Source organism: Myotis myotis, unplaced genomic scaffold (genome assembly GCF_014108235.1).
Source record: "Myotis myotis isolate mMyoMyo1 unplaced genomic scaffold, mMyoMyo1.p scaffold_m19_p_5, whole genome shotgun sequence".
In the NCBI taxonomy this organism is placed as follows: Eukaryota; Metazoa; Chordata; class Mammalia; order Chiroptera; family Vespertilionidae; genus Myotis; species Myotis myotis.
Window position 1 is genome coordinate 71,372,053 of NW_023416357.1, and position 25,317 is coordinate 71,397,369.

Here is a 25,317-nt window from a genome sequence, read left to right on the forward strand (position 1 = left end):
GGAGTTTGACACTATTTGGAAAACTTTAGAAAGAGTAAGTATATCTCAAAATGTTAGGTTTATTTAAGAGTAATACTCATAAAGTGCTAACATTCATTGAATTTTGACAATGTCCCAAACACTGGTCTCATTTATTCCTCACAATTATATTTTAAAAATTTACTACTATCCTCACTTTATAGATAAGTAAATCACAGAGATATTAAATTATTTGTCTGAGTAGTTAGGCCAGGATTCAAACTCAGGTAGTCTATCTTGAGGCTAAAGGAATTTAATAAAAACTAACAGATGTACAGAGTTGCAGGAGTGGAAAAGACAATCAAAATGTTGTTGATAATCAGGTTAAACTTGTTAATTTTACCGATAAGGAAAATGAGTCTTAAAACTAATAAGACTTTCCAAGGTCAAACAGAAAGATCAGAGGTAGATCTCAGATTTCCTAACCTCTGGGTCATGTAGTTTCTTTTATTCTGCTATATACCGCATGCCTTTCAAAACCAAAAACTGGGCAGAATGGAATGAGTAAAAAGCTTTAGAGCCAGACAGAAAATTTATGTAGGACATAGAAAATTCTTGATTTAGGGACTAAAATAAATACAATTTGGATCAATAATTAAAATACAAATTAAACTGTAAGTATGTTTGAACTCAATAGTTTTTCTTAAATGACAAATTAAGTTTTAAGTCCCTCATTTTTATGAAGTGACTGGGGTAAATAATGGGATTCGCTTACATCTTTCAAATTAAAAAAGGGAGATGGCTCTTAAACTTTTTTTTTTTTTTTTAAGAGAGTGGAAGGGAGGAAGAGAGACAGAGAGACACATTGATTGGTTGTTTCCCACTTGAGCCCCAAACAGGGCTGGGGATTGAGCCTGCAACAGAGGTATGTGCTCTTGACCAGAATCAAAGGCGGGACCCTTCAGTCTGCAGGCTGATGCTCTATCCACTGAGCCAAACCGGCTAGGCTAGGGCAAACTTGTTTTTTAAGTAACTCTTTACTACAAAACAAAGTAAGTGTACATTGCGAAAAACTTAAGGAAAACAAAATGAAATAAAATTAGTAGTACTCCTTCCATCTAAGTATCAGTGTTGCTTTTTCCCCCCCACAACAGCAGTGTGTAAAACTAAATTGAGTAATTTTAAAAAACTACTCTTTAGGTGGAGAGTTCCTGTTTACATTCATTCATTTAACACTTACTGAACTGCAGTTTATAAATTGGAACTGGCACTGTGCTAGATACTTGCGGATACAGAGGCAAGCAGGACAGTCTGTCCCTAGGAGACTTACAGTATATGAGAGGAGACATATAAACAAATGTTTGTCAATAATAATACAAAACTTATGTCAAAATTCAAGGAGAGTTGGAATTTCACAGTTGTTAACTGATACTAATCATTTTGGAATCCTTAGGTTTTTCCAAAACGGATGCTCAACGCAGGGCTGGCGCAGGATTATTACAGACGCATGTTTAAGGTGAATTTAGGTGAAAACATCTTAGTACTTGTCAAGTGTTTAAACCTTTCACAATAACCCTGTTTGGCACGCTGGAAATGCAGGTACTATTAACGCTGCGACAGAAACGCTTCCAGAGTCACATTTACTTGGAGTTCTCCAGAGCCGCCTAGGGGAGCGGTGCTTCTTGGGACTTGTAGTCTCTATCAGGACTGAGGACTCTGCAACTCCATTTCCAATGCACTTCTCCCCTTTAAACTTTCTGGCGCAACAGTCAGATTAAGCCCTCAGCTAAAGAATAAGTTGGAAACTGTCACTTCGTTCTAGGCTCATTATATTTCTATTGGGCTCCTTATGTTCAACACTCAAATGGGCAGTGTCTCTCAAGCCTCCAAGAGCTCCGTCCGTCCTCAGTGGTGGGCGGAGCCCTAGGTCGACTGGAGCTCGGATTGGCCAGCATCTGACTCGAAGGGGAGGTTTCATATCCACTTGCTGATCTGTATACTGTACTGTGGTAAAAAAAAAAAAAAAAAGTGAGTCCTTTACCGCTGTCCTCCCATACGCCGCGGGAAATCTCGCGATATTTCGACCTAGCGACGCGTAGTGAGCGGCCAAGGCCTACAGAGGTGGCGGACCCGGGAGCCGGGAAGGAACTGGTTAGGCAGGGAGGGCGAGCGGGTGCTGCCTCCGCGCCTCGGGCTTGGTGAGAACCACCCACCCGGAGCCCAGAAGTGTGTGGGCAGGCGGCCGTCCTGGCCGGTGAGTCGCAGCCCCCGCGTCGACGAGCTCCACCTGGGCCTGCACGGGCTGTGACAGGTGCGCGGACCAGCGCGGCGCCCCGCCCGCCGGCCCGCCCCCTCTAGACCTCGCCCGCCGGGCTCGGCACGAGCTGCGGGCCCCCAGCTGCGCGGCTCCAGCTCCGGGCGCCCGTCGCTGCCGTGGTCGCCGCCTCAGAGCGGCCGCCGCCCTGAGGGAAGCCGGGAGGGAAGCCGCCGCTGACCTCGGGCATGAGCCAGCCGCGGTGTCCGTTGCTGGACTAAGGCGCCGACATGAACTTGCACCAGGTGCTGACCGGGGCTGTGAACCCCGGCGACCACTGCTTCTCCGTGGGCAGCGTCGGCGACCAGCGCTTCACGGTGAGTCAGGGAGGCTCCCGCGTCGCCCGCGGCGGGTCTGCGGGTCTCGTCCTGGAATGACGGGCAGAGCCGGAACGCGCCTTCCCCCCCCGCCCAACCTCCACCCCCGGGGGTCCCCAGGTCCTCTCGGAGGTCCCGCCCCCAGGCCGGGCGCACCTGGCCTCGAGAGGGAGGGAAAACCTTCCGGTCCTGGAGGTCCTTCCAGTGCAGAGCCCGGGCTCCGGAGGCTGTTCGGAGGGTATTTTAAGTGTCCGGTCTGACGTCCTTGGGCTGGGGTGGTTTGGCAAAGTCGTTTAAACAAAAATTGTGTAATGTGTGTGTGTGCGGGGGGGAGGGGGGGGCTTCTTCTTATCCTACTCCATAGGCTTAACATGGTCCAGTCGAGAAAGAGTTGGGATGGATTTCATTTCTTCCTCTAAGTTAAGGTCAGGTAGCCTTGTAGTTAGAATGAGTGGGTGTCTTCAAATAGTTACCAATTGTTAACAGCTAGCGCTGGTTAAAAATACAGTGAAAACAGCGCTTCTCGTTTATTCTCCTGAGGAATCACTTTAGAAAGTAAATATATATATATATATATATATTTTAATAAATAATTTACTCCCGACGTCCTTTGAATTCCCGCATGCGACCGTTGAGTAATCCTGGGAAACTTAACTTAGTTTAGATTGTTCACATTAATTACTAGAAGTTGCATTCCTGTTTCTCAGTGAAACTCCTTTTCGCTGTGGAGCGGTAATCCAAGGTGAAGGTGTACTGAACGTGATTTGTTTTTCATTAGTCTTACCCGACTATTGGAAGTAAGGGGACTCCAGATTTCTGCCTACTTACTAGGAGTATAGTGGAAATTTCTGCCTTAATTGTTTTTGTAATAACTTCAAACTAAAAGTCAGTATTCACGTGATACTCTATATCTGAACATATTTACAATGCTGATGATTTCTGCTACAACTAGTGTAACTTATGGCTTAGTTGTGATTAAAAGTAAAACTAAAGTTTACATAAATAAGTGAAACAAAGTAAGGAGTTGATAGATACCCATGATTTCTTTCTGTCTAGCTTTGACCCTTTTTGCGGTCTTTGTCAGTCAGAATAAATAATAGTCATTATTTTACATGGTGCAGGCATTTAACTCCCGAGTTGTGTTTTTAGATCTGTGCCAACCAATACTTTTCTTTAAAATAGAGTCTGTACCTCCCCTGTAGAATAACGAATGCACATTTTAGCTTGCACTTGACCCTAGTAGTTTTAGAGATTTTAGCTCTAAATGTTAACCTAGCCAGAATACTCACAAGAGTGAGCTCTGAGGGTTTCAGTGAGCAGCTGTAGGTGGACATTGCTCTCTGCTCTTGCTATGGAGAGGGAGAGAATAAACAGCATTTACTCAAGGAGGTTTTCCTAGTGGGAGATTATAGGATAGTAACATTGCATTCTCTGCTATCTCCTAAAGTTATATGAGTGCTTCCCCCTATGTCAATTCTAAGAACTTTTTGTAAGAAAGCATTAAGATTCTATGTAAGCACGCTTTAAGAATTTATATAACCGTCGGGCTGGCATGGCTCAGTGGTTGAGCGCCTACCTAGGAACCAGGAGGTCACGGTTCGATTCCCAGTCAGGGCACATGCCCTGGTTGCGGGCTTGATCCCCAGTAGGGGACATGCAGGAGGCAGCGTATCAATGATTCTCTCTCATCATTGATGTTTCTATTTCTCTTCCTCTCTGAAATCAATAAAAATACATTTTTTTTTTAAAAAAAAGTATCTATGTAATCTACTTCAAAGCATATACAATATGCTGGCATATTTATATACCTAGATGATCCATCTAAAGTGTATATAAAACCTTGATGAATGCCCCCATGTTATTTTAAAGGAGAGGTAAGTGAATGTGCCAAAGCTTATATAGTCATCCTACACCATCATGTAGCTTCTTGGTCCCGCCTGCTGCATTTTAAAGTCCATTTCCATAGAACAGGCTTTAATCTCCAGATCTCAGGAAACATTGCAATAAATACAGTAAAAATACTTTTATTTTTTGTTTGTTTGTTTAGTGCAGCGGTTCTCAACCTGTGTGTCGCGACCCCTTTGGGGGTTGAACGACCCTTTCACAGGGGTCGCCTAAGACCATCAGAAAACACATATATAATTACATATTGTTTTTGTGATTAATCACTATGCTTTAATTATGTTCAATTTGTAACAATGAAAATACATCCTGCATATCAGATATTTACATTATGATTCATAACAGTAACAAAATTACAGTTATGAAGTAGCAACGAAAATAATTTTATGGTTGGGGGTCACCACAACATGAGGAACTGTATTAAAGGGTCGCGGCATTAGGAAGGTTGAGAACCACTGGTTTAGTGTAAAGAGACCCAGTTTTGGTGATAGTTTAAGGATTAATAATCATCTGTTTCCTTTGCAGCCCATCTATTCTTGACTTTAACATTAAGTTGATAGTTTTGTTATAAACTAAATTTCTTGCCCTTGGTTTCCTGGATACTGTATATATCTTAAATTCTTTTGAAATGCCCATTTTTCTTTCATGTTAAAAGCAGAATCTATTTATTGTTTACTCCTTGAATTTTATTTTTAATCTCTTTTGATTTGGAATTCTTTTTTTTTTAACTAGGAAAATAGCAAACACTAATGGTACATGGTATGTGCAGACTAAAAAAATTTCTCTAAATTCCAATTTTACTTGAGTTAAGGACATGAGATCTTCCTCTTGCAGGCCCCCGTGAAGAATTTCTATTCCCCTTGGTATGGTAAGCTTTCTCTGAAGACAGTACTGTGTTTGTAATTCCCCACTTCGCATGTTTGCAGATAACTCACCTGTTCTTGTTTCAAAAGATTACAAGAGATGAGATCCTATTTTCACAATAAAGTGTGACAGGTTTTACCTAGTAAATTGAAATGAAATTGAATGCATGTTTTCTTGGAGTTTCAATTTTAAAATATGCCATACTAAATATAGTTAGTATATCCAGGATACTTTTTTACTACTTAAACTGGCAACAAACTATTTTGACTTTGCTCATAGTATGAAAGCTTCTAGTAGGCAGTGACCATATCTCATACTTTCAAAGCACTTTATTTGCACTTCCAGTGTATCATTAACCTGTCTTGCTTTGTGTATGTCTTCCATGGTTTCATTGTATCTAGAATAGGGATTGAAGTACTGATGAGACCTAATACTAGAGTCATTACCTGGATTTGACTTCCAGCCCAGTCTTATAGTTAGTTAGTTGTATATCCAGGGCAAGTTTTTTTACACTTTTTGAACCCCCCCCCCCCCCATTTTGTAGTTTATTCATACTTACTAGTAGTGTTGAAACTGTTTTGAGTGAAATGGAAAGATGGAGGTAATTTCCAAGGTTGTCTTAATACTTTACTTTCTGTGTCTAATATGGAATTTATATACCTTAGCTCTGAAAGTAAACATGTTATATAGGTCCAGGCTCCCTGTTGGATGAGAAAACCCAGTGTTCCCAGTCAGATTCAAGGCAAGAAACTGACTGCAACTATCTGGCTGTTGGTAGAGAACTAAGGCTTAATTAGCATTCTCCTTTCTCAACTTTCTGTCATAGTAAGCATCCTTTAACTTTTTCTTTTGTTCACCCTAGAGCAGAGATTTTAAACCTATTTCATCTCACGGCACACATAAACTAATTAGTAAAATTTGGCAACATACCAAAAAATACATTTTTTTGCCAATCTATCAAAAAAATAGGTGTAATTTTGATTGCTTTACCAAAAAAAAAAAAAGGTAATTTCCTACCCATATTTCACTAAGGTGACTTTTTAAAGAATCAGGTGCCTATAGTACTTGTATATAAGGATTTCTGGTACCAAGAATTAACCAATCAGACACAACCTTATTATGAGATGTTACCAGTAAGATACAACTCTATTTTATGATCTACATATAGTATTTATGATTCAAGACAGGCATTCACACCTGTCATTTGTTTTTGTGTTGGCTGTTATTTTTAAAAATTCTTTATTCTTTAATGTATTATATATGTCTCCTTTCCCCCCATTGACCTCTCCACGGCCCCTCCCACCCCCCAGCACATGCCCTCACACCCCTTGTATCTGTGTCCATTCGTTTTGCTCATATGCATGCATACAAGTCCTTTGGTTGATCTCTTACTCTCCCCTCCCCCCTGTCTCTCTCCCCCTATCCTTTCCTCTCTGAAGTCAATAAAGATATATTAAAAAAACAAACAAACAAAAACAATTGAATCTAAAAATCAAAATAAATGAACAAGAAATCTAATGAACAAAATAAACTGATGAATAAAATAGAGCCAGAGGCATGGAAATGGGGGATAGACTGATGAATCTCAGAGGGAGTAGGGGAGGGTGGTGGGAAGAGATGAATCAAAGATCTTATATGCATATATGCATTACCTATGGACACAGACAATAGAGTAGTGAAGGCCTGGAGTGGGGTGGGAACTGGGTGGAGGGGGGCAGGGGGAAAAGAAGGAGACATCTGTAATACTCTCAACAATAAAGATTAAAAAGAAAAGAATTTAGTGGGGGATAGGTAATGACACACAGCCCATTTTATTTTATTTTTTTACTTAAAATATATTTTTTATTGACTTCAGAGAGGAAGGGAGAGGGAGAGAGAGATAGAAACATCAATAATGAGAGTGAATCATTGATTGGCTGCCTCCTGCACGCCCCCTACTGGGGATCGAGCCTGCAACCTGGACATGTGCCCTTGACTGGAATCGAACCCGGGACCCTTTAATCTGGAGTTTGACACTGTCCACTGAGCCAAACCGGCTAGGGCCCCATTTTAAATTATAAGTTGCTTTCCCTATTTATTTTGTATGTGTTACTTTTTTATTACTTCATCATGTGGTATAAACTCTAAAGACTTAAATTAATTTTAATAATTATTAGGACTATCTGTAGGAGGATATGTCTATTTCAAGTGATTTTTGTATGATACCTCCTCATTTGGATTATCTGTCTAGATTCCTTTTGATTAGAATGAAGGTATGCATTCTTGGGCAAAATTATGTGTAAATGGTGTTGCATCCTTTTTTGAATATCACATTTGCAGACACATATCTATCATCAGTGATATTAATTTTGATAACCCCTCAAGTTACTGCCCAATGTTTCCATTGCAAAACTGCCCCCCTCCCCCATGCATACATATACGTACTTGGAATATATGCAGTGTGTGAACACTATTTTATGACCAGGCAGAAAACAATCCTCAACCTCATCAAAATTTTCCCCTTGATTGAGCATCCATTAGTGATGATTCTTACCTGGTCTTTTTTTTTTTTTTTTAAAGCACTTAGTATCTTTCTGGTATAACAAGGTATTCTGGGTTCTCATTATAGCTACCCTACACCATCCTTTTAATTACCCCCACTCCCGTTTTTAGAGCCCTTATATATTTTATTTTTAAAAAATATATATTTTTATTGATTTCAGAGGTGAAGGGAGAGGAAGAGAGAGATGGACACATCAATGATGAGAGAGAATCATTGATCAGCTGCCTCTTGCTTGCCCTCATCTGGGGATTGAGCCCACAACCCAGGCATGTGCCCTTGACCGGAAATGAACCTGGGACCCTTCAGTCTTCAGGCCGATGCTGTATCCACTGAGCCAAACCGGCCAGGGCTGCTCTTTCTTATACAATGAGATCTGTGGCTCATTTCTATACTACATCTAAATCTGTTTTACTAGTAGACTAGCATCATCCGTACCACTACAATTAAAAACTTACAAAAAGAGTTTAGAATTTGTTTGTATTTTTTTCATCCTACCCTGCCTGAGAGTAATAGAATATACACTGAGTGGCCAGATTATTATGACCACCCCATCAGTACTTCATTGATACTTCCAAAAATACTGAATATTGAAAATTTCCTAAGCAAATACTCTCAAGGTTTTATTATTATTGTTATTTGCATAACTAATTCACTTCATTGTACTGATGGGGTGGTCATAATAATCTGGCCGGTCATAATAATCTGGCCACTCAGTGTATATTTGTATTGGTCTATGTGCCGCCTCTATTTCTCTCCTCCTGTTTCTGGCACAGAGCTTCTAAATTAGGTGATAAGAACATTAGGAACATCTTTTGTTCTTATAAGTACCGCGCGCTAACCGATTGCGCCACTGGAGCTCCATCTTTTGTTCTAATGAGGCAACTGGGTGGGCTCCTAGATGGTTACTGGATGGTGTCTGGTGACCAGAAAGACTAAATCATGATTAGAAGCTTGGGATTTTCAAGTCTACCCCCCTCCCCATTTTCTAGAGAGGAAAGGGGGGGCTGAAAATGGATGATAATAAATGATCATGCCTACATGAGGAAACCTCCATAAAATTCCAACAGTATGGGGTTCAGAGAGCTTTCATTTTGGTGAACACTTCCATGTACCAGGAGGGTGATGCACCCCAACTCAACAGGGACTGTGGAGCCCCTGCACTAGGGACCCTCCCAGACCTCCCTAATGTATCTCTTCATCTGGCTGTTCATCTGTATTTTTTAAAATTTCTTTATTGATTAAGTTATTACATATGTGTCCTTATCCCCATATTACCCCTCATCCCCCCCACTCTGGCCTTCACCTCCCTGTTGTCTGTCTTCATTGGTTAGGCCTATATGCTTGCATATAAGTCCTTTGGTTCATCTCTTTGCCTTACCCCCACCCTCCCCTACCTTCCCGCTGAGGTTTGACGGTCTGATTGATGCTTCTCTGTCTCTGGATCTGTTGTTGTTCTCGGCTAATAAACATAACTGTTTCTCTGAGTTCTGTGAACCGTTTTAGCAAATAATCAAATCCAAGGAGGAGGAGGTCATGGGAACCTCTGATTTGTAGCCAAGTTGAACAGAAATTGTGGATAATCTGGGGTCCTAGTACTTGTGATTAACATCTGAAGTAGAGGACAGTCTCATCCAAGACTGAGCCCTTCTTAACCTTTTGAATCTAATGTTATCTCTAGGTAGTGTCAGAATTGAATTAAACTATAGGCATTGCTTGGTGTGTTCCTTCACACAATACTCAAAAGTTTGTGAATTTGGTAGTAGTGTGAGAGTAAAGTAGAAACACTGGAGGAAAACTAGTTTTTTCCTTCTAGCTGCCTAAGACAAAATATATGGTGAAATTCTGTGTTCATAAGTTACTTAGTTTGTTCTTGCCTTTCTTTAGGTGTGGCTATAGTATCCACTTGAAATGCAGTTAGTTCATTTGTTTCACTTACTTTCCCCTTTCCCCCATTCAGATTGAATTAAAATTTTAAGATATATGACATTAATATATTTTCAGAAATCATAACTATATTGTGGGGAAGCATGGGATTTGGTAAGAAAGTCTGTAAGGAGGATTCTCCAAAAGGTCGGGGACTTCTTAGGGGGACCTTGCCAAAGTCAGAAGCCCCTGCCTTGACTTTTCCAAACAATTCCGAGCCCCTGGGTGTTTTGCTGGAATCTCTGTGTTTAGTCTTTTAGACCCAACCTTGTAGAAGCATGAGCTTTCTCAAGGATACTTACCCTGCTGATTGTATCTAGAGGTTAATTTTAGTTCAAGCTGTTGTTACAATAAAAGCCTAACGAGGCAGGCCATTGAAGCTGTTTTGGTGCCTCCTGCCAACCAGCCCCTTAGCCTCTCTTTCACAGAAACGTGTGTCAGAGTAATCTATTCATCCATAGCTCTGGTTCTGCTGGTCAGCCCTGGCACTATATATTAAGTTATACTAAGAAGTGCCATTCTTTTCTGTGTCCCTTCCACGCCATCCTTTCCCACCTACCTTTGTTGATAACAAACTTTGTTTCCTACTTTTATCTTTACTGTATTTCTGTTTTTAATAAACAGAGACATGTATGTTTTCTTTTTTTTATTATTTTATTTATTTATTTATTTTGGAAACATGTATGTTTTCTTATTTAACTTGTTTCTTACACAAAAATAACACACTATAAATGCTTTTTTTGTACTTCAGTGTTTTTCCCCCAACTTAATACTGTACTATCCCCTAGAAACACACCATTGCCAATTTATATATATCTTCCTCATTCTTTTTACAACTGTATAATATTCCATTGTGGGTATCTATCATAGTTTATTCAACCGGTATTCGTGCTTAGCAGGATTTTTTAGGAGACAGTTACAATTTTTTGTGAGTGATTAAGAAATAGAACAAAATGCAGTATGGCTTGAGTTTTTTATTCATCCTACATCTAATTACAAATCAAATAAACTGTAAGCATTTAAATTCTGTAGTCAAGAAAACCAGAGAATCTTTATTATAAGCCCCGAGCATAATTGTTAACTTGTGAAATGTGGAGTGCAGCTGGTTATATCGGTTTTTTCCCCCCAATCTACTAGTTTATTGCCAAGTGAGGACTGAAAGAGATATTCTAGATGAAGATCAATAATTTTCATTGGATTTAAAATTTATCAAAATTAGAGAGAGACGGCTTTGCATCTTGTGGTATTCTTACTAAGGAAAAGTCAAATAACAATATAAATGACAAAAGTCAAGTGATAATATAATATAGCAGAGGGAAAAGAACAGGGCTAATTCAGAATGGATAAGTCTTTGTATGATCTAGGGTTAATGATACTATAAGTTGGCATCTTCCTTTCTATAGGACTAAGTATATTTCTGAGATAATTTTATATTTTCCAATTCTGCAAATGTTTAATATTTGTTATATTAAACAGTAATTTGGTGAGGTACTTCAGGATTAATGTAGACTTATGGAAAATTTAGAATCGTGATTATTGACAAAAATAGTTGCAACATAATATCTGAAAGAAGGTAGATTGTTTCAGGTATAACAAAAGGAAAGCAGAATTATGAAGACTTTTAATATATAACAAGGAAGGAATCTAAGTTGTAAACATTCAGAATTTGAAACAACTTTTTGGGAAACCAGGGACAATTAGTATTTTATCCAAATTTAATATTGAAAAATCAGTGTTTAAAATATTAAGTATTTAGAACTTTATGGATGAAAATTTTTCTTGAAATAAGTTAGTTTTTGGAACCTATTCTTGCTAATAGTCTCATGACAAGCCTTATGATCCTATTGTGGATATTTGTATAGGTGAGCAGACTATCATGAGATTTTTTGTTTTGTTTACTGAGCTAATTTTAATTTTTTCCACTATGTGACACTAGTGGAACCAGACTTGATTATCCCTAATTTCTTTTTGGAAAATTCCAGGGAAGCATGATTAACTAGGAAAGACCCTGTGTTGCCATGGGAATAACACTAGATCAAGAATCAAGAGATCAGGGTTCTCAAATCCACTCTGCCACAAGATGTTATGTCAACCTACTTTGGCATCCTTTTCTTGTCTGTAATCTGAGCAGATTTATTTGTATCTTCTCTTAAGTCCATTTTCTAATATTTTTTGGTAGCTTGTGAATAGGACCACTTTGGGTTTGGTAGGAATTAAAGTCATAAAGTATCTATTAAGAATAATATTTTTTACATTAAGTAAGGTATATGTGAATGTGCAAAAGTGATGAGAAATGAAAAATTATTAAAACTTTAGGAACATATCAGGATGGAAAGTAGTGTGTAATAGATGTTTTATTATCGGTGTTACATTGCATGCTGACCTTTAATATGTGAATTTTAAATTTTAGGATGTGAAAATTTAATATTCAGATATTAAATTTTAGGATGGCCAAGTAATTGAAGAAACTCCCGTGCACTGGGAAGGTGTGGAAAAGACCACAAAATGAATTCTGGTTGGAAAAGTTCTGCTTATTATAAAATTAAAAATGAGCTATAAAATACTTGCCAAACAAGCCTTAAATTAAACCCTTTTATTTTGTTTGGTTATGGTGATTCTCTTGTAAAATTAAGTACTTCATTTATTCCATAGATTATTTATATAGCAGGACCTTCAGTTAGATTGGGTGTGAGAGCACAGCCAATATAAACTTGAACCCTACCTTTTTGTCTTGAAAGTTAATGTCTAGTAATAGAAACGGATAATAAGAAATAGTTTACAAGTTATGGTATATGCTACAAAGAAAAATAAATAGTAAAGTGATGGGAAGGAATGAGAGAGAGAGAGAAAGAGAGAAGGGTGGAAAAAAGGTGGGGAGCAGGTAGGTGAGGAACTGAGATCTGAATGTTGAAAAGAAGCTAGCTAGACAAAGACTAGGCAGATAAAAGGTAGATAAAACACTTTGAGATGGAAAAGATTGATATGCCTAAGGAACAGAAAGAAGGGCAATATAAGGCCAGGAGCCAATTGAGGTAAGGAAAGAGAACCTTGAGATGTAGAGAATTAGGGACAATCATTTAGAGCAGGGGTGGGGAACTGTCGGGTCCTTATCGTTTGGTCTGGCCCTGCCAAGGCAAATGCAGGTGGGACTTGTAATTCAATATATCTCAGAGATTTTTTCATAACAACATAATTTTTAGTTTGATAACTTTGTACGGCCCATGAATAATGTTATAATATCCAAATGGTCCTTGGCAGAAAAAAGGTTCCCATTTTGGATTTAGGGCATTGACCATGGTAAGGAGTTAGGATTTTATTCCAAGAAAATATTGGAGGGGGTTAAACAGGGAAAATTATTTGGTGTAAAAGATCGCTTTTGTCTTTGTGTGGAAAGAAATTAGAGGGAAGCAAGAATGGAAGCAGTCAGACTATTAACAATAGTGCAGGAAAGACATGGGCTTAGATAAGGGCGGTGGCATTCATTGGAGAAGATAGGACTGATTGAATTTGCTGATCGGACTGTATATGAGAGCTAAAGTAAATATTCTTAAATAGTACAGATTTTTAAAAAAGAATTTAAAAGTAATCTGTTAAAATGTAATATTTAATGCCAGTATTTTACTTGATAAATATTTTCTTGATAATTTTATTGTTTTTATTTTCTTTCTTTTTTTAGGCTTATGCATCTGGATGTGACATTGTTATACTGGGAAGTGATTTTGAAAGATTACAAATAATCCCAGGAGCTAAACATGGAAATATTCAAATAGGATGTGTAGACTGTTCAATGCAACAAGGCAAGGTTTGTAATCTTGTGATAATATGAAATTAGTTTTGAATATGGTTTATGCCAGGCTAGCCTGAAGTATATTTTCTATTGAATTAGAGACTTGCTTTGTTTCAAGTGCAATGTAGCTCCAAATTTCTTTTGGCTCTCTAAGATGCACTATAGAGAACATAATCCCTGGCTTTCTCAAATGTATCTTTAAGATTTTCAAGAATTCTGTTCTTATATAAATTTGAAATAAAGCATAATCTTCTCTCTATGTTGACAAAGAAATTTATTTATTTATTTATTTATTTATTTATTTATTTTTAATCCTCATTAGAGTATATTTTTTCATTGATTTTTAGAGAGAGTGGAAGAGAGAGGGAAGGACAGAGAGAAATATCGATGTGAGAGAAACACGTCGATTGGTTGCCTTTTGCACGCATCCTGACCAGGGCCCAGGCCGGGCAGGAGCCTGCAACCTAGGTATGTGCCCTTGACCAGAATTGAACCTGGGACCCTTTGTCTGCAGGCTAAGGGTCCACTGAGTCAGACTAGCTAGGGTGACAAAGAACTTTAATACTTATTACCTCTACTAGGGGCCTGCTGCATGAAATTCGTGCACTGGGCGGGGGTGGTCCCTCAGCCCAGCCTGCCTCCTCTCACATACTGGGAGCCCTCAGGGGATGTCCTACTGATGGCTTAGGCCCGTTCCCTCTTCCCCTTGGGGACTGGGCCTAAGCCGCAGCCTGGCCTCCCTTTGTGGGAGGCGACCGGGCTGATCAGAGGAAGGCACCAGCCCCATCATCCCACTGCTGCAGCCACTGCCAGTCACCGCAGCCACCAAGGTGTTTTCATCAACATGGACTCCAGTCTCTTCACCATGAAAAAATGGCAACTTCCTTTAGGCATTTTCAAGATGTGTCTTTTATAGGACATGACATTTCTTTATTATTTTTTTTTATCCTCACCTGAGGATATGTTTCCATTGATGTTTAGAGCATGTGGAAGAGAAAGGGAAAGACAGAGAGAAACATCAAAGTGAGTGGAACACTTTGATTAGTTGCCTCCTGCATGAGTGCTGACCTGGGCCCCAGCCAGGGAAGGAAGAACCTGCAACCTAGATACATGCCCTTGGTCATAATTGAACCCAGACCCTGTGGTAGGCAGGCTGAGGCATTATCTACTGAGCCAAACCGGCTGGGGCAGGATATGATATTTCTTAGCTTCTCCAGCAGCAGACCTTCGTTTTATTCTCCAGGAGTGAAGTGGAAAAACCCTACATCACCTTCTTGGATTCTTATTACCCAGGTTACTAAGAATGTTACCAGTGGCATACAGGGAGCTTAGCGAATGAATGGTCAGAAAAGGTGTTTCCTCTGTAGTTCACACCGATCCCCGGCTCGGCCCCTGCCCAGGCCTAAGGCCTTAGGCCAGGAGTTAGGACTGAGCAGGGGACCCCCAGCCCACTCCGATCACCTGCCCAGGCCTAAGACCTCTGGCCGGGCCCTTACACCTGGGCAGGGGACCCCCAGCCTGCTCCGATCGCGGGCTCCGCCCCTGCCCAGGCCTCAGGATTCTGGCCGGGGCGTTAGGCCTGTGCAGAGCACCCCCAGCCCGCTCCAATCGCCTACCCAGGCCTCAGGCCTTTGGCTGGGGCGTTAGGCCTGGGCAGGGGACCCCCAGCCTGCCGATCGCCGGCTCCGCCCCTGCCCAGGCCTCAGGCCTCTGGCCGGTACGTTAGGCCTGGGCAGGGGACCCCCAGCCTGCTCAGATCGCAGGCTCCGCCCCCTGCCTAGGCCTCTGGCTGGGGTGTTAGACCTGGGCAGGGGACCTCCAGCCCCGGGCAATCGCCAGCTCCACCCCTGCCCAGGCCTCAGGCCTCTGGCCAGGGCGTTAGGCCTGGGCAGGGGACCCCCAGCCCTGTGCGATTGCTGGTTCTGCCCCTGCCCAGGCCTTAGGGTTCTGGCTGGGATGATCACCGGCTCCGCCTCACCGGGTGGCATCTGGCGCTGACTGCCCTGCCTCCCTGGTCCCCGATCTGCAGCCCAGATCCCGCTGGCGGCGTCTGGCGCTGCCCGCCCCACCTGCAGTATGCAAATTTAACGGCCATCTTTGTTGGGTTAATTTGCATACTCTTCTGATTGGCTGGTGGGCGTAGCGAAGGTATGGTCAATTAGCATCTTTGTCTTTTATTAGTGTCGATAACAGGTGTAAAACTTACTTGTTTAAAAATTAATTGGATTGGGGACAAGAGTGACAATAATCTTCCAACTATTTACAAATAAATTACTGACGAGAAATCATTTGTTAGATTCATACTTTGTCTGCCAACAGGTAGTTATCTTCTTTTAACTTCTTATACTAAAATTATGATAAACTCTTCTAAATGTGTATAATTTTTTATTTATTGCAAGTCTATAAGAAAAATGAAATTTTTATTTTGCATATGAAAAATAAAAAGTGACCTTGAAAGTAAAACAACAACAAAAGAGGCATATGATGCTATGTAAGGTTAAATACAGTTCTATATAGTATCAGAATTGGAAGAGTCATAACTAATAGGCAGCATAGTATATAGCATAATATATCACCATATAGGCATAGGTGGCCAGTCCTAGGTATGGTTGCCTCTGGGCTAGACTGGGATGAACTTTACAAAATTATTTATTTATTTATTTGCTAGATATTTAAATACTTTGTTTGACTATATGGTTCCACCAGAACATTTTGTGTGAGGAACCAGTCATTTCTGATAGACCTGCCAGTCTGAAAAGTTACTTTTTGAGACCTAGTGTGAAGATACTCATGGTAAAAGGAGTTTCAACTCCTGCAATCTTTACCTATTTGTTGGACTATTCTTCTTGTTAATCCTGTGTTTCCTTCCCTTCAGTATAGTTACAAGTGTCTCTCATCTTTCTTTTGTTCACTCCGTTTATTCTCATTGTACAATAGAAATGATCTTTATTATGGAATGCTAATATTTATTGAGATTTTTTCTTTTTTTCTTCATGTTTGTGTGATCTCCTAGCTCTGTCGTTCTGTAATCTTCATTATTGTATAAAAACTGACTGATACCTAGATACACATAGGGCTGATTAATATCAGAAATTAATTTTAATAACTTCTAATATTAGTTATCTTTTTGTGATAAGCTAGATTATATGACGGTTCAAGTTAGAATGAAAAGGTCATTTTGTTTTATAATCATTCTAAGTAAAGGCAAATTGTTTTTTACTAGTATCAATATAATCAACTGATTACTTAAGCTATCTGGAAGAAAATTTTATAGGTTCTAGTACCTGGGGACCTCTGTTTGTCTTTAAGAAGGAAATGCTGCTTGATACTATAGGCGTCAGTATTTTATCATTACTGTTTTTTCTTTGTAGTACTGCCAGATTAATTTTCCTGAGAAAATTCATCTGCATTTATCTTGTTATTCATTTGCTTAAAAACATTCTTAGCTTACCAGTACCTTACGAAAGTTCTACATGTTCACCTTGTCATGGGACCCTGTACAGCTGACTCAAACCTGCCTTTTGGCTACATGTTTGTTATTCTATTATAAGGGACACTCTTCTAGCTTGGCTGGTGGTCAGTTACCTCCAAACATACATTGCTGCCTCTTTTGGTCTTTACACTTGTGTTCATATTATGACTTATTTCTAAAAATTGAATATTTACTATCTTTTGAAGAAACACTACCCACAGTTTAAAGGTCCAAACAAAATACTTCCTCTAAGACTGCCTCAGTGCAGATGATTTCTCTATCAGAAGAACTCCTTAGACATATCCATTGACAAGTTTTTTTTTCATATGTATGTTACATCTTCAGACTTTCCCCCTTCACTTGATTATTTTTTCTTATTTTTATCCCTGATTCATTTTATAAATCTGTCTATCTGTTTTCTGATACTTCAGTGTTCTTCATTTGTGACTCACTCAAACTTTAGTAATAATTACTTTCATAATATAAAGTAGAGCCAGGAAGGGTTATGCTTTATTGACTTAAAGAGTAAATTTTAAATATACTCAAATAAAATGGAATATTTGAAAAATACACTCTTCAGAGAGTTCACAAAGGAATATATCTAAGTTTTATTTTTAAAAAGTTATATTTACTTTCAGAGAATTGTGAGCTTTGAGGATAGGTAACCTAAAAACTGATTTTAAGTCCTGTGAAATTTTATACTTGACAAGGAATACATTAATACATAGTCTTCCGTTGAGGAAGAGAATTAATATTTACTATAATCTTATAAAGATACTAGAGGCCTGGTGCACGGATTTGTGCACTGGTGGGGAGCATGGCCTGCAGGGAGTGGCCTGCTGTGGGAGCGCACTGACCACTAGGGGTCAGCTCCTGCATCGTTCTGGTCATTTCACCATTTGGTTGCTGGACTTTTATATATATACTAGAGGCCCAGTGCACAAAAATTTGTGCACTCTGGGGGGAGGAGGGGTCCCTCAGCCCGGCCTGTGCCCTCTCGCAGTCTGGGACCCATATCGTTATCGGGAGATAACCACCTGCTGGCTTAGGCCTGCTCCCAGGTGGCAGAAGGCAGGCCCAATCCCTAGGTGCAGCCCCTGGTCAGGCTCAGAGCAGGGCCGATTGGGGAGTTGGGGCGCCGCCCCCTGTCATGCACAGAGCAGGGCGGATCGGGAGGTTGCTATGCCACCCTCAGTCACGCTCAGGGTAGGGCCGATTGGGGGGTTGGGGCACCGCCCCCTGTCACACTCAAGGCAGGGTTGATGGGGAGATTGCGGCGCCACCCCCTGTCACACACAGAGCAGGGCCAATTGGGGTTAGGGCGCTGCCCCCTGTCACACACACAGCAGGGCCCATCAGGGGGGTTGGGGCTCCGTACCCTGTCACGCACAGAGCAGGGCCAATCAGGGGGTTGGGGCGCTTCCCCCTGTCACTCACAGAGCAGGGCCGATCAGGGGGTTGGGGAGCTCCCCCCGTCACGCACAGAGCAAGGCCGATCAGGGGGTTGAGGAGCTCCCCTCTGTCACTCACAGAGTAGGGCCGATAGGGGAGTTGGGGCACTGCCCCCTGTCACACACAGAACAGGGCGGATCAGGGGGTTGGGGCGCCGCCACTCTCACACTCAGGGCAGGGCCGATGGGGAGGTAATGGCTCTACCCTGTCACAGAGCAGGGCCCGTGGGGGGGAATGGGGGGTTGCGGCGCTGCACCCTGTCACACACAGAGCAGGCCCGATCAGGGGGTTGGGGCGCCACACCCTGTCACACACAGAGCCGCAGGGCAATCGGGGTTGGGGAGCTCCCCCCTATCAGGCACAGAGCAGGGCTGATCAGGGGGTTGGGGCGCCTTCCCCTGACACGAACAGAGCAGGGCGGATAGGGAGGTTGTGGCCCCGCCCCCTGTCACACAGCCGCAGGGCGATCAGGGGGTTTGGGTGCTGCCCCCTGTCACGCTGATCCCGGTGCCGGGAGGCCTCTTGGCTCCGCTGATCCCGGTGCTGGGAGGCATATTACCCTTTTACTATATAGGATCGAGGCCTGGTGCATGGGTGGAGGCCGGCTGGTTTGCCCTGAAGGGTGTCATGGATCAGGGTGGGGGTCCCCACTGGCATGCCTGGCCAGCGTGGGTGAGGGGATGATGGCCGTTTGCAGCTGGTCACACACCCTTCAGGGTGGGGTCCCCTCTGGGGTGCCTGGCCAGTCTGGGTGAGGGGCTGAGTGCGGTTTTCAGGCTGGCGGGTGACTGAAGCTCCCAACTGCTCCTTTTTTTGTTTTTTTTTGTTTTTATTCTGGGCCAGCTTTAGCTCTGGCTCCAGCTCTGAGGCCTCCTCTGCTGAAAGCAGGTATCTGGTTTGTTTGGGTTCTATAATCGAAACACTGTATCAACTCCAGCTCTGAGATCCCGGCTGGCTGAAAACAGGTTTCTGGGGTTTCATTTAGCTTCTATATTTGTAACAATGTTTCAAACTGCCAGCTCAGAGGCCGGCAAGGCAGGCGGGGAACGTTGGAGTCCTTCATCACTGAAGCAAGCAAGCCTCATGTTAGCTTCAAGCTGCCTGGCTGCCGGCCGCCATCTTGGCTGGCAGTTAATTTGCATATCGCCCTGATTAGCCAATGGGAAGGGTAGTGGATGTATGGCTAATTACCATGTTTCTCTTTTATTAGATAGGGCTAGTGGCCTGGTGCAAGAAATTCCTGCACAGGGATGGGGGGTTGGGGTGTCCCTCGGCTCGGCCTGCACCCTCTCCAATCTGGGACTCCTTGGGGGATGTCAGACTGCAGGGATTGGACTTAAACTGGCAGACACCCCTCTCACAATCTGGGACCACTGGCTCCTAACTGCTCGCCTGCCTGCTTGCCTGATCACCCCTAACCACCTCTGCCTGCCAGCCTGATCACCACCTAACTGCTCCCCTGCTGACCTGATCTCCCCCTGACTGCTCCCCTGCTGGCCTGATTGCCATCTAACTGCTCCCCTGTCAGCTTGATCGCCCCCAACTGCCCTCTCCTGCCGTCCTGATTGCCCCCACCTGTCTTCCCCTACTGACCTGATCGCCCCCGAACTGCTCTCCCCTGCTGGCCTGATCACCCCCTAACTGCTTGCTTCCCCGTGCTGGCCTGATCTTGCCCCTAACTGCTTGCTCCCCAACGCCGGCCTGATCTCACCCCTAACTGCTTGCTCCCTCAAGCTGGCCTGATCTCACCCCTGCTTGCTTCCCTTCGTTGACCTGATCTCACCCCTAACTGCTTGTTCCCCCGCTGGTCTGATTGCCCCTAACTGCTTGCTCCTCTGACGACCTGATTGCCCCTAACTGCCTCTGCCTTGGCCCCTGCCATTGTGGCTTTGTCTGGAAGGAAGTTGGATATCTGGAAGATATCTGGTCGACTTGGTCTAATTAGCATATTACCCTTTTATTAGTATAGACTAGAGGCCTGATGTATGAAATTCATGCAAGAGTAGGCCTTTCTTCCCCCAGCTGCTGGCACGAGCTTCCCTCTGGCACCCGGGACCTGGGCTTCCCTTGTAGCCCCGGAAGGTCGTCCAGAAGGACGTCTGGTCTAATTAGCATATTATGCTTTTATTATTATAGATAGATACTAGATGATTTACAAATGTTATTTCAGTCCTCAAAATACTTCTATTAGGAAGATATTATTATACATGTTATAAATATGGATAGAGAAACAAGATTAAGAGAGATTAAATTACTAGTTACACAGTAAGTAACAGTATGTAGTGGGATTCTGATCTAGATATGGTAGTCTCTAAAACTGACATTCTTAAGTATTGGTGCATGAAATTGCACATGTGGGTATATTTTAAGTTATATTATTCATTTCTTTTGCTCTTTTGATTCATAAGTAAGTTAACATATCCATAATTTATCTTTTCATTTTTCTTTTTAAAAGATTGCAGCATCCTATGGAAATGTTATCTCTGTTTTTGAACCAGTTATCCTACCGAAGCAAAAGAAAAATTTGGTCAGTAATTTATCATTTTCCTTTTAGAAATTGAAATGTCTTGCGTATTAAAAGATGTTATTTTTAAGAGTACAAAATCAGAGTGATCATCAAATAAATCAGTATAAATTTGTTATAATTAAATGCCACTTTCATGTTACAAATACGTTTAAATCTTTCATTGAAATAGAATTAAGCTGTGCCAATGAATTGTCTTGACATATTTTTATTTTTTTCCTTTGGACATTTTTTATTCTGTATTTGAAGAGTCAACAACTTTAAGTTTGGCAGTTATAACAAAGTTGTTGCTAGTACACATACTGTTGTCCAGTCATATGTGGCACTTTATTCTTTGCTTTTGTGATCTAATTTTGTGTAGTTTTTCTGCCTTATGTATTTTGTTCTTTAAGTTACATGTTTTAATTGCAGCCTTAACATACCTCCAGGATTTATTTTCTTGCACTTATTATATCATGTAATATAATTGTTACTAGCCCAGTGCATTTTTTAAATAAAGAAACTATATTAAGGAGTAGATCTGAAAGCTGGTTAAAATTATAGTTTATAAATATTGAGGTTATGTAGTAGATATCTTGGGTGCTTTAATGCTTTTAAATATGACAGACAAACCAGGTTATTTTACCTATCTCCACTGAAAATTAAACTGTTGACTTAAACCATATGGAAGGAGATCAGGATAGTGTGGTCCAAAGAGCATTTATTCGGAGTCAGAGAAACTGAGGTTTCTTTGCTGCTTTTTAGCTGTTTAATCCTAAGCAAGGAGCTTTATGAGACGCTTTGCTCAATTCTGAAATTGGTTACTCTCTAGTCATTCTTCATGGACTATTGTAAGGATGACATGATGTCAGAGATTGTGTAGAAATCTGTTAAATGTAAAAAATTAAAGAGTGTTTTAATAATAGACATACCTTTATATATCTTTTAATAGTTTTCATTTTCACTTTGCTCATTAGTATCTTGCATATTCCCTCTGACTTAGTTTTGTAGTTATAATTTCTTTCTTTATAAATAAGCAGCAGAGGCCCTGAAAGAAATGTGACTTGACCAGCGAAACAGCTATTAAGCCACAGAACTAAGAGTAAAACCAGCTTTATTGATTCCTAGTTGTGAGCATTCTTTTCTCTACCTTGTGTTAATAAAAAATATTTTCTCTGGATTGATACCCATTTTTAAATTCAATGGAAGGAGAGTCCACTGTTCTCCCCTCATTTTTATTTGTGTTTATACATTAATGAAGCCAATATTAGAAGCTCTTACAGCCTTATGAATTAGTAATTGATAGTACTAAAAATAAATTTTAAAGGTGGTCACTCCACTCCGAACAATGTATTTCAAATAATACTCAATATATTTGTTAAATGAAATAACTGACTTTTAACATTTGTATGTTATATTAAAAGGTCTATATTAGTAAGGGTAGAATTGAGATTTTTGGTTTTTGCCCATTTTCTCTTTTCTTTTTTTAAAAAATATATATATTTTATTGAGTTTTTACAGAGAGGAAGGGAGAGGGATAGAGAGTCAGAAACATCGATCGGCTGCCTCCTGCACACCCCCCACTGGGGATGTGCCAGCAACCAAGGTACATGCCCTTGACTGGAATCGAACATAGGACCGTTGAGTCCGCAGGCCGACGCTCTATCCACTGAGCCAAACCAGTCAGGGCCATTTTCTCTTGATAAATGATTAATATAACAGTGTCAGAAACTCATTAAGAAGAAGAAGTTGATTTATTGGTAGGTAACACTGACTTTCCAGAGAGGGTAAAAAAAAGCTTGATGAATAAGGGGAAAACTGGATCAGATGGAAAAATCAAGACTTGGAAGGCACATAAAACCTGTTATTCCAGGATATAGTCTCAGAGAATGCTTAGATCCTCATAAAAATATATTGTTTCCATTTCTTTATACATTCTGGAATATTCTTTTAAGATGTTGGTTTTTCATAAGAGGTACTCTTCAGAATCACTAGTTCTGATGTATCCAGACCCCATCCTGGGGATTTTTAAATTTGTAGGTGTGGAGTTGTGTCTAGGCCCTTGTATGTCTAGTTCTAGAGAGGGTTCTCATGTATACCGTGATTGAGAACCAATCCTGCAAGGCAGTGTTTTATAAAAGCATATTCTGCAGGCCACCTGTATCAAAATCTGGGTTGTTGGTTTAAAGTGCAGATTCCTGTGCCCCGTCTTGGACCTTTTGATCCTGAACCTTTGGACATGGGTCTTGGAAATTTGAATTTTTAATAAGCATCCAGCCTATTCTTGTTTTAAAGTTTGGAACTAATTCATTAAAAAAGTTTTTATAGGTCTCAAACTATTAGAGGTTAGTGAAGTCAACTTAGTAGGCCACAACCTGAATGTAAAAGAAGATGAAATGGAATAGAAAATTTTAGAGTGCATCACACTCTAAAGGTAGATTACTTATGATTGCATTTATGTGTGTGTATGCTGTGTGTATTTTGGGTCACAGTGCAACATATATTTCTTAGGTTTTCAGGTAAAAAAGTTGAAAATTATTTCTTTAAGGAATAAAAAGACTTAAATTATACATTATGTTGCAAGTGTTATATCTCTTATTCTGAATTTTTAAGCATACCATATCATCTCAGATGAGGATAAAACATTAAAAAAGAAGAAAGCCTCAAGTAGCAGTGACACAGATACATTTAAAATTGAATCTTTGCAACAATATTAATAAATAATAATTATAATTTTAAAAGTCTGAGGTCAATAAGAATCTTGTCCAAAGTGGCATATATTCATTGGTTGTTTAAATATACTAAAGAAAGACTTTTGAACCTCCAGGAATGGATAGTCTCTTACTGATCTCCTCCCTCACATATTCTTTATTTTTCTTTTTAAGAATATTTATTGATTTCAGAGAGGAAGGGAGAAATAGAAAATCAGTGATGAGAACATTGCTTAGATGCCTCCTGCATGCCCCTATTGGGGATCGACAAAAACTGGGCATGTACCCTGACCAGAAATGAAAAGGAGACTTCCTAATTGATAGGTTGATGCTCAACCACTGAGCCATATCAGCCAGCCTTCCTTATTTTTCTTGACAGAATTGAACATTTTGGTTTTAAAAATGACTGCATGTATTAGTAACAGTAATAATAATAAGTATATACTCTTGTCAGAGAAAAGATACCAATAATAATTGGATAAATGACTTTTTTTATTTTAGGAATTATATAGTCAATGGCAGAAAAATGGTCAGTTTTTTCTGGAATCAATAGCGCACAATATAACTTGGGATCCAGCAGGTAAGAACACAAACAGGATTAACTGAAATGAGATATCACTTGCCTAGGCTATTGCTTTTATTATTTTCATGTATTTCATTTCTGCTTTGTGTGAGATTGTGGGGAACACAAATGCAATAAAACAGATTGCACTCTTTTAGAGCTTTTGGTGAAATGAAGATGCCAGCTATAGGAGGAATACTTGTTTTGGGAAGGTGACATTAATTCTCTGTAAGGAATCGAAAGTTTGCTTGAAGAGGAGCCTTTTGACCTGAGAGTAGATAGATTTAACAATGAAGGTGGGGTTAGATTTAGGAGGGAAAAAGAAGTGAAGTCTAAAAAGAGTTAATGTGCATATGTACTAGTTATATATTTCTGTACTTAAAAACCATCCCAAATCTATTTTTACTAATCTACCACAATGAGCAAAGGTACAAAGAAAGAAAGTGTAAGATAGATTCTAATAGTGGTTAGTACTTCTTTGAGGTTGGAGTGATTCTGGAGATGAGAGAAGATTGCAGCTTATTATAGAAGACCTTTAAAGTCATGGTAAGGGATTTGAATTTAATTCTTGTTAATTGTCTAAAAGGTATAATAGGTCTTTGAAAGTGGCTAGTATTAAATGGTTTTCAAGAGTTTCCTTTGTAGCAGTGAGTTAGAAGGATTTAGAGATAAGAGGAATGGGAGGATAAATATTATTTATAAGTATCTTTGGAAAGTATGCCTTTATAGTAGTCTGAATGAGAAATAGAATTTGTTTCAGTGCCTTTAACATAGTAGGTATCAATTAATATTCAATGAATAGTGAAAGAAGTACATGGATATGAAATGCATTTAGGCAATATAATTGACATTATTTGACAACTGGATTTCACATGACTTTGAAGATATGACCACAATTAGAAGATTAATATGCAAGAGTTAGAATAGAACATAGGTTTTGTTTGGATGTGTGGAGTTTGAGATGCTTGCATGTCTTACATCAATATCTCATAGATAGAAAGTTGAATCTA

At 40.4% G+C, this 25,317-nt stretch overlaps 1 protein-coding gene across 13 annotated transcripts in view; it reads left to right on the forward strand.

Annotated features, from left to right (window-relative positions):
* The first annotated feature begins 2,026 nt into the window (after positions 1-2,026).
* DMXL1 (Dmx like 1) overlaps positions 2,027-25,317 on the forward strand; it is a 162,405-nt gene continuing 139,114 nt past the window's right edge. For 8 of the 13 annotated variants that reach the window (XM_036310674.1, XM_036310675.1, XM_036310686.1 and 5 more), the window contains exons 1-4: positions 2,032-2,589; positions 13,497-13,622; positions 20,987-21,058; positions 24,247-24,325. In XM_036310674.1, the coding sequence (XP_036166567.1) occupies positions 2,503-2,589; positions 13,497-13,622; positions 20,987-21,058; positions 24,247-24,325 (364 nt within the window). In that variant the 5' untranslated portion in view covers positions 2,032-2,502. Of the gene's footprint in view, positions 2,590-13,496; positions 13,623-20,986; positions 21,059-24,246; positions 24,326-25,317 lie in introns of those variants that run through there. The other 5 variants (XM_036310685.1, XM_036310684.1, XM_036310682.1 and 2 more) reach the window with 4 other exon arrangements.